At 40.1% G+C, this 14,217-nt stretch overlaps 1 protein-coding gene across 11 annotated transcripts in view; it reads left to right on the forward strand.

The window, feature by feature from the left end:
- MEIS2 (Meis homeobox 2) overlaps nt 1-14,217 on the forward strand; it is a 208,592-nt gene that overhangs the window by 16,406 nt on the left and 177,969 nt on the right. For all 11 annotated transcript variants that reach the window (XM_036446578.2, XM_045583788.1, XM_036446546.2 and 8 more), the window contains one exon: nt 932-1,046. In XM_036446578.2, the coding sequence (XP_036302471.1) occupies nt 932-1,046 (115 nt within the window). The remainder of the gene's footprint in view (nt 1-931; nt 1,047-14,217) is intronic.

The raw sequence follows: 14,217 nt of genomic DNA on the forward strand, positions 1-14,217 counted from the left end.
TCCTTTAAGCAGCAGCAGGGTATTGGGAGTGATCAGGAAAGGGGCGGAGGGCCAGGAGAGGAATACACTCAGCGAAGTGGCATGAGCGATGGTGGGGTCTGCCTGCATGTCCTCGGAAACCAGTCGTAATCTCCCAGGAAAGAGCCCGCTCTGCGAAGGGAAGCTCCCCTGGAGCTCACGGGGCCAGGCCTGTCTGGTCTGTTAGATAGCGGACCGTTCCTAGTTGTCCCGCTTTCATTCTTGCTGTTTGTGCAAATGAAAGCAGAACTGGTCATGTATTAGGTACTTATGCTGGGATTAATATCACTGGGTCTGTTGGTTGTATAACCCGTTGATGACAATTTTGAAGCTTCTGCCCGGCTTTGTTTCAGGGCGATGCATTTGAAGGGTGCGAAGAGCTGTCTCATGCACTCTTGAGTTTTTTGTTTTGTTTTATTTATTTATTTATTTATTTATTTATTTATTTATTTATGGGACTCACTGAATTTTGTAGATGTTAAACGCCCTGAAGTATTTAGCAAACGATAGTGTTGGGACCTATTTCACGGAAGAGTATGTCCTAATTAAGATGGCAAGAGGAAAAAGGACTTTGAGGTTTTTTAAGTAAGCTTTTTTCCCTTCCAACTTTAAAATTTAACTTTATTAGGGGATAATTTGTGGGTGATAAAAATATACCCATTTTAAGTGTCTATATCAATGTGTCTTCACAAATGTGTACACTGATGTGATCACGCCCTCATCAAGGTTCTAAAGCATCTTTTTGGTACTGATTGCTGAAAAGACAACATATTTTAGCATGGCATCTGTAGATGCCTAATCCCACAAATACTAATATGTACGTATTTTGTTTCTCTCTGCATCTTTCTCCTTGGTTCCTCGTTTATGGCTGAAACGGTAACTGTGGACACATTTCTTGGAATCCTGACATCAGAACCCTGCATCTTGGCGAGATCACGATGATGCAACCTCCACCCACTCAGCAGGCACCCCAGGGCCCTCCAGCGGGGGTCATGCTTCCCAGAGTGGCGACAACAGCAGTGAGCAAGGTAAAAGGTCAAGCATTTTCCTTGTGCAAAGTAGGCATGACTAAAATAAACTTCAATATTTTATGACTTCAGTACATCTGCCTCCCTGTAAACAAGAGGATGGCAGGTTAGGGAACATCACCAGATGCTATTTAGGAGACTATTTAGTGTTTCCTCTCTTTAACTTGCATTACTGGAAAAAAAAAAAAATCCTAGTGCAATGTCTGGTCTTTAAGTAGGCATCACACTAACAATTGATTAGTTCTGCCAATTCTTTTACAAATTTGGTTATCTACACTTCTGTGTGTGCGGAAATAGAAGGGTGAGTTACTTTGCAGCTAGGTGCAGTAGTTTTAAATTATGCTATAAACATTATATTTTGTTTGCAGGGCCCACTGTAAGAGTTCTCTATAATCAAGCAATAACGCATCTAAAGCACGGAAGATGCAAAAATCCGTTCGTTTTAGCTCCAGAAGTCCTGCATGAATTTTATATAGGAATCTTACCTTGAGCATATGGGTTTTGAAATTCTTAGATGTCTATTTGTTTCCATTCAGCAGTCATGGTGACTTTTGTCACAAGTCCTAAAAATTAAAATAGTCAGAGGGCAAAGGGGAAATGAAGTGCCGATGACAAGGAAGCCTGGTGTGATTTGGAATCAATTTTACCATTTAAAACTCACCTATTGCACAAAAGAGCAATTATATGTTGATAGGGATGACTCATCTATGGCTAACATGATAATTTAAAGGAAGATGCATTATTGAATGTGGTCCAGAAAAGTGTATAGATTTTACTTTTTAATATTTTACATGATCTGGTGTCTGATCTCCTAGGTCTATTTCATCTCTATTATGACTGTGTTTATAGCCACACTATTTAAGTATTAGACAGTCTTCAAAGGAGAAGACAGTTTAACAGCTTGAGCTGTAGCCATATATGCCATTTACAAGAGGGTGGTTGATGTAGGGTGAGGGCCTTCAATCTTCCAAATTTCTGGCCATGGATTTTGGATTTCTGGTATTCTGGAAGAATCTAGGAAATGTCTCTTCTAGGATGCATTAACTTGAGAATGGGTCCAAATTAGAATCTAGGTTTATGCAAGTTGCAACTGACACAGAAATGAAAACTATCAGATGATACATTGTGGAAGAACTTGTGAGTCATATGTAGTGAGGCTTTATGTAATGTTTTTATTGGACCAGGTAGATTATATGTAAGACAACTAAACTCCATGGCATTTTGAAGGTGACATGTACGTAAATTCAATGAATCTGCAACGCAGCGGCTCAATTGTAGTTCTGTGTCATGGTGATGGACTGACTTCTCAATGTGGTTAAATCTGGAAAGCTTTCTATGACTCCACCCTTCCTATACCACCCCAAATGGCTGCCACATTAAGGGGGAAATGCATCTATTAATAAAAACAAAACACGCTAAACACTGTGCAGAAGAGGGGGAGAGGAGTAGCAGACTTAATGGTCTAATGAGGCTATCTTCCAAAGACTTGTTGTGTGTGAGGCTCGCTTTGACCTTTCACTTCACTCAGGAGCTCAGCGCTTCATTTTTCACATTCTTGCAATTACGTTAACGCTTCAAGCATTTCTGACTCCAAGTCAGCTAGCAACACCAGGCATAACTCAACACTGTGAGTTTTTCTCCTCTCTGTAGATTCATTAACAGGTCACGAAGGTCCCAACTGAAATTTAAAACTGACTGGTTCTGTTGGGTTGGTTGAGTTATGGCAAGGGAGATAGCAGGAAGGGACCAGAGACAAGGGGACGGGGAGGGGGGGCACGGAGAGAAAACCATGGGGGTTTGGAGCAGGGAACAGTTGCAATAAAGGCACAGAATGGTGTTTTGTCATTTGGGTTAGTTTTATGTTGTTGTTGTTGTTTTGGTGAAGAAAGAGAAAACTCTGAGACCCACACACTGGGTAAAAACAATCTACACAAAACTCTGTGATGTGGGGAGCTGTGCCCACTTATCCAATGTTGAAGGATCTGATCCCTGCAGGATTTTGTTTCTTTAACCATTTCTCTGTGGGGTTAAAGAATGATCGTGGTAGCCGAAACTGGTTTGGCTCAATGGATAGAGCGTAGGCTTGGGGACTGAAAGGTCCCGGGTTCGATTCCCGTCAAGGGCATGTACCTTGGTTGCCGGCATATCCCCAGTAGGGGGTGTGCAAGAGGCAGCTGATCGAGACTCTCTCTCATCGATGTTTCTTACTCTCTATCTCTCTCCCTTCCTCTCTGTACAAAATCAGTAAAAATATATTAAAAAAAAAAAAGAGGTCGTCGTAACTTATGTGAATGAGTACTAGATAGTCAGTCATTTTATGTATTAGAATGTAAGGGACAAAAGAAGTTATGAATTCCTATACAATGGAGAATGTTTTGGTGTGGAGACTTTCTTACCTGGCTTCCCACATCAGTGGTTCCAAAACACATGATTAAGGGTATTCTGATTTTTACAGTAGACCCTAATTTTTGAAGGCCAGACGCAAGCGTATTTTGTTATGCCCGTGCCCTTATTAGTCTTTTAAACATGTTTTCAAGACATTTTTATATTTTGTCCCACTGAATTGTCCAGAGTAGCTTTCTGTGGGAAAGATTAATTATCTGCTTCAGGGCAAAGTCAACAGAGATATTGACTAAATCGCATATGCTTATCCCAGGTTAAATCTTAGGGTGGATGTATAATGGAAAAGCCTAAGAGGGAAATTTATGTTCTTAGTATTAAAGATATTATAATAGTACATTAGAAACCAAGTTTATAGTTTAGAAAAGAGTTTTTTCTTACGTATTCAGATTTATTAGCACAACAGGCATATGGAAAACTGTAAAATGATTCAGTTCCAAAACAAATTATGATAAACAGAAAAAATAGGGATGAATTGTAGTAAATACAGTGTTTTCCTACACATTTTAAATTAAACTTTAATAGCCATATGCTATAAAACAATACTGCGTTTATGTTGCTTTATAATATTTTGTGAATATTTTTACTAAAATGATTTAGACAAATTTTTACTTTGGAATGTGAAAATACCTCATTTTATGACTTGATAGTGAAAGAGCTACAGTTACACAGGTGAAAGGTCATCTTTTCCTCCCTAGCGTTTGTGCAACAAACCGAAAGGAAGAAGAAAAAACAAAATCAGATTTTTTTAAAAAACTCGTAAGAAACAAACTTGGTAAAATGTGGAACTGACTCTATTGTGCCTTCCACACAGCACAAGCCTAGCAGTAAACTATATAAATATGAACCAGACTTTTATTCACTCTGGTTTCTTTTGCTCAGAGCTAGCCGAAGGGAGGGAGTTTGCTTGAATGAAGAAAGAAATCTGTTTTGTTTTGTTTTTTTCTGGGACAGATTTAGGGTGCAGACTAGTGGCTCTGTGGAAGTAACTGGCTCTCTTTGTATCTGGCTTCCCATCAGTAAAATGGGGCTTGATAATAAGGCTTGGGGTCCCTAATTCTGTACCTGCTAAGTCAAAAGCTGCTTTGTATTTCATTGTGGATTTTGCCCGAGTAAAGAGGAGGAAGCAGCCCCCTTGTTCACAGAGCACTTTGAGAGTCTCAGATGAAAGGCACAATATATGTACAAGTATTATTATTATTGATGGGTTTGTGTAACTCCCATTAACGCTGATGGGAGTTACGCATGTGAATTGGCAAGAGAATAGACCCCTCAGTGTTTAGAGCACATGAAATTTACATTTTTTCCAGTGCTGTAATTGAGATGTTGACAAATTGGAGAATATTGATGAGCCTTTGTTTTAAGTATGCCGTGCCAAGTTTGTTTTATTTTTCCTGGTTTGAACAATGGTATGGGTTCAGCAGCGATGAATACAAAAGGGTAAAGTAAAGATAACTTGGTGTTTCAATATTTTGATGTGCCAATATGAAATGAATTGTCTTAGGCAAATGGAATATGCTGTTTTAATCATTAGCTATGCATGAAAGAAAAATTGATGTTGACATCTTTGCTGTAAAATCGTTGTAATGGGGCCTTCCTTACAATTCATTTTTGTAAAATTCATTTTGTACATTTTGCAGCAATTGAACAATCCCTGCACTGTGAATAGGCAGGATTCCCAGAAATACCGAGACAGTTGGCCCAGTAACTGCTGAGCTCACACTGCACGCCACACGCACGTTAACCATACGGTTGCCAGGCCCAGTTTAACCTAAATGCATTCGTCTTCTCTAGTCTTCCAGGACCCGGGGCCGCACAGGCCAGCACCGTTCCTCCCAGTGCAGCCACCTGCCCACCCCTCCTCCCTTGATGTCCCTATCTATCACCCCGGCAGTGAGACCAGAATTCCATTGCTAGATACTTATTTATTTATTACCCAATTCTTTAGCCATCATGGTGTCAAAACCTAAAAATACCCCCCGTATAGGGGATGTAAGTATGTATAGATAAGCAAACATCTAAAATAGTCTTACATTTCTGAGTTTATAATATATGCAATAGTTATGAAATAGTATTCTCCCCCACCAACATATTCCAGTTATATTTACATGGGGTGGGAGGGGCGTATTTCAAACCTGAGTACAGTGGCCCTGAATATATTCTACTGGAATTTCTTATTCAGCGTAGGAAAACTCTGTCAATGGAATGTTTTCATAGTGGCGGCAATCTCTTTAAAATAACCCTAAATACAATATGACAGATGCCATCTGGCATAATCTTTTGCTAGTTGCTTTTAACTTTTATTTTTCCTGGAGCTAAGTTCATCCGAAACTGGTCACTTGCTGTTACAATAAATGCAATGACATTTCTTTTTCTCCCTGTTCTTTTAATTGTATAGAAAATTCTCTGAGGATGGAATGGATAATTGATCATTGCCATTGAAGGATCTGTTGTATAGAGAATGTGTATGTTTCCTCTTCATTCTCTCCCCTCACCCCCCAAAAAATAATGTCAAAAATATAGCATCCTTTAAACACCAGCAAGCATTCAAATAATTCTTGTTGATTTTCTTAGGACTTTAAAAAATGGTAACCATTAGAAATAAAATGAAACTCTTCTAATAAATAAATGCTCTAGGAGCATGTAATGGTGCCCATAAATGCTTAAAAGCTTTCTGTAATTGCTGTTAATTTTGAGTAATTTCTTCCTACATGTATCAACTTACTTGAAAAACCCAGAGTTGGGATTTCTAGATTTTTTTTTTTAACTTAGTCATGTAAAGGGATGTCTCCTGGTGCCAGTTAGAGTTTAATTTAGAGTAGTAATTAAACTTGAATACTGCCTCATAAACAAAAGATAAACAATAAACCAGCCACATTCCCTGCTGTTTCATAGCTTTCTTTCCCAGATGTTTTAGCCTGATAATTTTTACACAGTGAACTACCTAACATGGAGTTTTGCGGACAGAGGTTGAGAGGGAGGGTTTTAAAAAAAACAAAACAAAACTCTCTTTTCCCTCCAAAAAGCAAGACACAGAGGATTTTTCCACTATTTTGATTTTTAAAAAATTCTGATAAAATAAATACTTAATGCAGATGTGCTTTGAAGACAACTCTAATTCTTTTTCTAAGGTATTGTTTGTTTATTTTTTCTTCAAACCTAATCTTGCCATGAGTGTCTTTTACACTTATAAAGAGGAACCTACTTTTATTTAAGTAAAATTTGGTGAGTCCGAAAAAGAAAAGAAAAGCTTGACAAGGGGCCGTTTTCCTTCCTGCCCTTTCCCCCGCTCTCCATCCACTGCCTCCCGGTGCTCTGTGTGGTCCTCTTCCTTGGGTGCCAGGGGTTTCTCTGTCCAGCCCCGGATCCTTCCACCGTCAGCCATGATCTTTCTAATTGCCAGGTACTAGTCGGCCGTTCAATGCAGAAGCCATGTTATTTTCACTGGGTGGGGTAATTACTGAAAGCTGAGAATAGCTGCACTAAAGACAGAGGGATACTTTCATGATCCCATTAGCATAAGAGTGGGTAAATTATTCATGCCAAGTGAGGATTCTATGGGGAAAAGTATAGTTAATGCACATAGTTTTTAAATGTATCCCTTTCTGCTCTGAGACTAAATTCTTGTTGGAATCAGTTCTCAGACATTTACGGGAAAGCTCTGGTGGCGTGTTAGATGCAGTTCATCTCTCTCTGTTTGCGGCGCTCTCAATAGAGACCATCTGGCAAAGATCCAAAAGGTGATTAAACAAAATGATCAGCTCTTGTTGCTGTGTTACATGTCCAATACTCCGGATTAAAAAACATGACCCACGACAGTCAAGCTCATGTCATGCCTCTCCCCCTCCCCCCCTCCCGTCTCCGTATAAGAATTCAGATGGCCCACAAATGTGTGTGCCATCTTTGTGTCCTTATGGCCCATAATCGTGAACAGGTTGTGCAAATGGCTCTTTCTGTAGCACTGTCTGTTCCAGCAGCGTAGAAGCATTTCATATTAATTGGGTCAGTCTAATATTCATATTGACATGGGGAAAAATTACCAAAATTTATTCTTATAGCAGACAATGAACGTGTGTGCTTTCTGCCATGAGGGAAGCGAAAACTGACAACGGGCTTGAGCAACTGATTAATTTTTCTTAAAACGGGAGAAAGTCAAAGCATGAAAAACCGTCATTCTCTGAAAACAGGGCCCAACCCTTTGTAACTAAACAAAATGGACTGGGTTGGGGGGCTTTGGAGGAGCGTGTGGAAATGAGCTCTGGTTTTAACACCATAATCAGGGATGAATTTACAGTGCCATTCAGAGGAGTCCTCCCTCCCCATAAACAAGCTGATAATCACAGGGAAGCTGACTTCCAATTAGCTCTTCCTTCCCTCACGCACGGATCAGGGTGTTTATGTGTCCTCCTTAAGCTCTGATATGTCACTACCGAGTTGCTGCATCTCCTGTCACATTCAAAAGTTTGGAAATAATATGTTTTCTTATGAGTAACTCCTGCTAATAATAAGCAAGGTAATTTCCAACCAATCATTTCACGATTGAGTTAAGGTAAAAATGCCAAGATTTGTGACTAAGGGACAGATGTATCTTATCTTTGGGGGTTTACACCAAATGCCAAGTAGAAATATAAATTGAACAAACCAGACATTGTGAGGAAGTGATCGAAGAAATATTGAGAGGAAATCTTGGAAGGAGCTCTATATGTATATTTATAACAATGCTGCGCATTGCTCACATTTGCATACGCTGGGACTCTGATTTTATTAAGGGGCAGTTTCCTGTCTGCTAGTTAAGGCGCACAAAATACAAGATTATTAGCTTCTCCAGGGATGGTGCCTGGCCAGTTAACATCATGGAAATAGTCTGTGACTGATATTGTAAGGCTGCATTTGAGTGCAAATGTCAGGAAAAGATAAAGAATAAAGCAAAAGGGGAAAAAATTTTCTTAAAAACCACTTTAAAACATCATCAGGCCTTGACAGCCCTCCTTTCAAGAGAGGGTAAGCAGTAGGTTAGAAGCAGGGGCAGGCGCAGTACTCAGGGAGGGGAAGTGAGGTTCCCCTGGAGTCAGCTCAGTGTGGCAGATGAAAGCGACTCGCATAGCCTTGGGGGTCTTAAGGCTATTATAGGGCAACTCATGCTCTGTTATCATGCTGATTTTTCAATTGATTTTTGGCTGAACAGTACTTGTTGAAGCCCTCCAGAGCATCAAACGCAGCCTTGTGTTGCTATACATTGTAATACACGTGTTCTGTTTTCCCCTTCATTGTCTTCCCTTCGCTTTGGAAGGAGAGTCTATACTGACGCCATGTTATTATTCCCCCCATCCTCGTCTTTCTGTTTCTACCCTCGGAGTGTTTCTTGAAATTCTTACTGGTGTTCCTTTGGGGGGGTGGTGGATGGTGGGAGAATAACTTTTTATTGGTCTTGCTAGGCTGACATTTGTTTTCAATTTGGCCTCCAAACATATTTTGATGTCACAGCAGACAATAATATAAACCATTTTTATCTACCAAATTTGCCTCTCATAGTCTTAAGCTACTGTTCACTTTCTTTCTAATGTCCAAGAAAATACTATGGGACATCACTAAAATCTAGTTTCTCATTAAAACAAAGGTGGCCCATTTCATTCTACAGGGCTGGGCCAAAGGACTTTTATAGTTGATCGATGAAAATTAATTCCATAGTTAATAAATAATAATATAAGAATTAACTCTGGGTTTCATGTACTTACAACTATAAAGCTACTGGTATTTTGGCCCCACCCTGTCTGTAGTGATAGGGTTCTTCCGTTTGCTGAAGGGGAAAAGGGGGGGTAATGGAGGGAGACCTAGAGGAATGTGTCCCTGCCTCTCTTTTGCTGAAAGCACTCCTCTGTCATCTCCTCCTGAAACCTTCCTGATTTGCCCAAATAGAGGACAGTGTCTCCTTTCCTGTATCCTGGTGTCACTTTCTGCCTCCATCTTTCACATTTTGATTTGTAATTACGTGGTTCTTGATCGCTCTCACTTCTTTTTCAAAGCAGGGATAGTCACTTATTCAGCTATCTAGCAATAGTAGGTCCACTTTTGAATCAATTAACAAAAGCCACAGATTTTACTTTTTTCCTCTTTTTAAGGTGGACCACAACATAAACAAACTATTTTGAACATATTGATACATTCCATATAATCACATTACATCCTTAAGAGATAATTAAAAAAAAATAGTTTGGCCAGCATGGCTCAGTGGTTGAGCATGGACCTATGAACTAGGAGGTCATGGTTCGATTCCTGCTCAGGGCACATGACTGGATCCCTGGTTCCATTCCCAGTGGTGAGCATGCAGGAGGCAGTCAGTCAATGATTCTCTCTCATCATTGATGTTTCTACCTCTCCCTCTCCCTTCCTCTCTGAATTCAATAAAAATATATTTTAAAATAGATAATACAAAATATTTTCTTTTACTGAAACTTTGGTGTAGACGACACTACCTTAAATAAGCTAATGGACCATCAACTCAAACTTAGAATTCTTTTGGTAATAGGTAGGTACTTACATTTTAGATTCTTATTTTAAGTAGTATTTGCCTCACTTTTCCTCTAATGATGTCTTAAATTATGTGCATATGGCCAGGATTTGGAGATGGGGTTTCTTTCTATGATGTTATCTCTACCAAAAGAAAGTAGATAGATGTGTTTTTTAATGTAATGGCAAACGTAATAAGGAAAGTTGCTTAACGTGGCAGTTTCCCGTGATGAACGCAGAGTCCATTTTGCCGGTACTGCTTGTTTTGGATGAGAATGACCTTGGAGGAAGGCAGTAGTCTTCATACATAGGTAGTCTGGAAGTAATTCGTGAGTTTTTAGGCCCCACATGCTTTTGTTGATTTCCTGCAATATGTCCTTTAGTTTTTTTCATAGTTTGCTTTTTGGGTAAGTATAATTATTCTGGGTGACGCAAGCAAAACCTTGTAGCGAGCTCTTTTTCATCTGCTTGGGGCTCTGTTTAGCATCTTGGACTGTGAGTCAAGAGGCCTGCAAAGGGCACAGACTGAGGAGGTAGAGGCATGGGTTCAAATCCCAGTTTGACTCGGTCTGCCAGATTTAGTTTCTGCATCTGCAAAGTGGGGGAAAGCCTGCATGTCCTGGAGATTCCATTAAGTAAGAGTCCATGTTTTAAGCACACAACATTGCCTGGAACCAGCCACTGTTCGTTCCTTTATTCCCCTGTCCTTCTGTCCTGTGCTGACACTGATTTGCTCCATGGCCTTACATGAATCTCTTAATCTCTTCAGACTTTTGCTTACCTGCGAAAAGGACTGAATTTGGTGATCTTTCAATTCAAGCTCTAGGAATTTGATGTTTACATTCATGGATTGTAATATTTTTCTATTTGTGATATATATATATATATAATTTAGAGCTATATTTAGTTCCTTGATTTTATAGGCTAGTTATAATATGTAGTGAAATAACATTTTTTTTTGTTTCTTGCTTTTGTTTACCAGGAGAGTTTTTTCTTTGCTTGGCTCCCAGTTCATTTTCTGGGGGTAGTAGAATGTCACAACTCAGACATAGGGCACTTAAGGTGATGCATTAATATCAAACAACTGTTCAGCCAGGTAGGTTTGAGGGGTATTTTGTAAACACAGAGCAACTTTTTCATTATCATTCAGAACCTCTCGGTGTGGAAATGTTCTTAACAAGAACACTAAATGCTAACCATTACAGAGGCTGAGACTAGATCTTTTCCTGAAATGTATTCCAAATAACTTCAAAAAAATCTAAAGGATTTTCAGGAGAAATTTACACTAGTTGAGCATATTTTACTGGGTTATAATTCTTTTTAGGCTGATAATTCATACAAGATGTAGCTGGTTACCCTTTAGTCAGTAGAATATTTGCTTCATCAAAACACTCTTCCTTAACCCTCACTACCAGTTAGAGGTGTTACTGTTGCCTCAAAACCAAGAATTCATTTTTTTTTAAGTTAGAAGATTTTCAAAAGTAGATGAGGAGTGTAAAATTTCATATTTCTCCTTCCAACTAACATTTGTAATAAATGCCATCCACTAAAATAAAACCTCCAAAGTTTCTATATACTAAATATGAATGATGAAGAAAAGCTGATAAATCCTGGATTACTGGAAGCCTGTTGAATCTGCCTCGTGAGTGTCCTTTTAGAGCATACTGTTGCGCATTGGGGCAGATACATAGGTACACACATCTGTCTGGAGGGAGGAAGCTCTCAGTCTCTCAAGACATCTAAGTGTATGCTGCTTAAATTCAATACACAAAGATATTCATTGAGCAAGGCACCTTGGGAATAAAAACATAGAAATTACAAGGGTCCTTGCTTTCAATAATTTACCATCACCCAGGAGGTGGGGGCACCGTGGCATGTATGTACATAACTCTTATGCAAGACAGATATGCATTTTGGGGGATGCTTCGAGGAAGACTTGTTGACATGGAGGCAGTGAGGTGTCGAGAGGATGGCAGCTTTGGAAGCAGGTGGCTCTGAAAACTCATCCTCGCCCTGCCACTTCTAAGTGGCCATCTTTCTATGTGTTAATTTCTTCACCTGTAAACTGGGAATAATAATTAGGTCATAGGATAGTTGTTAGGATTAAGTAAACATCGGCTTTTAAAAAGTTCAGGTTTATGACTAAGTGGAACCCCCCACATATGCTGTTCCTTCAGCATTTACTGACCATCTAATTTGTGCCAAGCACTGTCCTAGGTGCTAGTGATAAAACATGAATAAGGTGTGGTCTGTATTTTCTTTATATGCTTTAGTAACTCAGAAATGCAAACAAATCAACACCTTTGCTTCTGATAGTGCATGTAACATGTAAGTGTGTTTCAGAAAAGGGCGTGATGAATTCTGTCTGAGATATGTTTGGATGGCTCCACAGAATTGATGAGATTTTACAAGGTTTTGGTGGCTTTCCGTGGTGTTTTCAGGTGGACGTGGTAGGGAGGGATGGGAAGCACACGGGACAGCCAAGGCGAAGGCCCAGAAGTGTGAAGCAACATGGTATGTGCAGAGCAACAACCAGGCCGATATCGCTGCTTGTGTGATAGAATGTGAGGTGGGAAGGGTGGCCGGAGAGGCAAGCAGGAGCTGTCTGTGAAGATCCTCCTTCACCACAGTACGAGGCTTATTCCTGATTCTGTGGAGCGCTGTTTACCAACTTTCCTGGGGATGAGTTGCTCCCAAGGGGCGTGACCACAGATACCCAGGATCAGGGTCTCCATGGGCAGTCCTGGGAGTCTGAATTTTTAACCCAGGCCCCAGGAAAACCCTGCTCTGGGATGTGGGGGACACATTCAAGGAATTTAAGCAAAAGGAGTTTTTGTTGTTGTTGCTGTTGTTTTTCCAAAGCCCTTTTAGAATGTAAAGAATACATTGGAAGGAAACAAGAGCAAATATAGCATATGGGTGAATACTCCAGAAGACAGATGAGAGCTGCATTAAGGCAGTGGCAATAGAGATGGGGGGGGGGTGCGGGACTGATAGGGAGATGGCATGTGGGAAGATGGGAAGGGGACAGAGTGTCAAATAACATGCAAGCCTTTCCCTTGGTACAGGTGCTGCAGTCTAGTTTTCTTTTTCCCCCTGCATTGAGTTTTAAAGTGTGGACATTGATCAACCAGTGGAAGAGAGAAGAACATTCTGTTTGCACATGTACAGTTGCTGAAGTGGAAATTGTGATTCATGTTGGGTGAATAATGACTTCTTTGGGGGCATAAGTTAATTCTGGGCAGTGTAACACAGTGGTTAAAGATGTGGCCCTTGGCATTGTCCTGCCTGCCTTTAAGTCCTCAGGTCTGTCACCCGTCAGGGGCAAGCCTCCAGCCCTCAACATTGCATCTGCAAAATGGGAGCAATAAATAATACCTGAACAGATTTAGGGGGTAGGAATTAAATGCCATGCTTTACATAAAATGACAGTGGTTTTGTGGTTGGTTCACAACAAACAAGACATTATAAACACTGTCTGGTTTGATAATTGCCTTTAAAATAGCTTTTTTCCCCCTCCTGTTAAACAAATACCTTGAGAACTAACCCCATATAATTGACCTCATGATGAATCACCTAAAAGTGAAATCCTGCCTTCATGCCGGGAAAGGGAAGTTGCATGTTGTAAAGCTGGGAAAGCATCTACCTGCCCCAAGCCGTCCTCTCCGCCCTCCACCAGCCCAGGCTCAGCTAGTTGGAAGTAACTTCTTTCTTTTGAAGTCCTCTTCCACATCCTCCGATGCTCTCTGCTGACAGTAAGCTCTTCTGTGCAATAGCAGTTGGTTACGTGACTTACTTGTTATCCTATTTGAGTGTAAGGTTCTGAGGACAGTTTTCAGGTCTTAGACATCTTCCCCTTTGCCCCCCTTGTGCTGTGATAACGTAACCAGCCTTCAGTAATATTTTTTTTTGGACGGGAAGATTGGGTCCATATTGTGCAGGCCATTGAATAGCGGGCTGGAGAGTTTGTGCTTGATTTGGTAGGTAATAGGGACCTATTGAAGATTTCTGAATGGGGGTAGTGACATAATCGCCTTCCTTTTGAATGCCAGTGACGAGTTCTCCACCATGTCTTCCATGGTCAAAATAGCAGACCCGTATGCTTGCCTGAAATACTGTTTATTTGAAAGCGTGAATATCCTTTTGAATGAAGAAGCAAATTTCAAGTAGCTCTAAACAAAAAAAGCCTTGACATTCTTTATAAAGTAATTTAAGCACTTAAACCGTGATTTGCAATTTATATATAACATCATTCCTGAAACTT

Source organism: Pipistrellus kuhlii, unplaced genomic scaffold, assembly GCF_014108245.1.
Source record: "Pipistrellus kuhlii isolate mPipKuh1 unplaced genomic scaffold, mPipKuh1.p scaffold_m20_p_1, whole genome shotgun sequence".
In the NCBI taxonomy this organism is placed as follows: Eukaryota; Metazoa; Chordata; class Mammalia; order Chiroptera; family Vespertilionidae; genus Pipistrellus; species Pipistrellus kuhlii.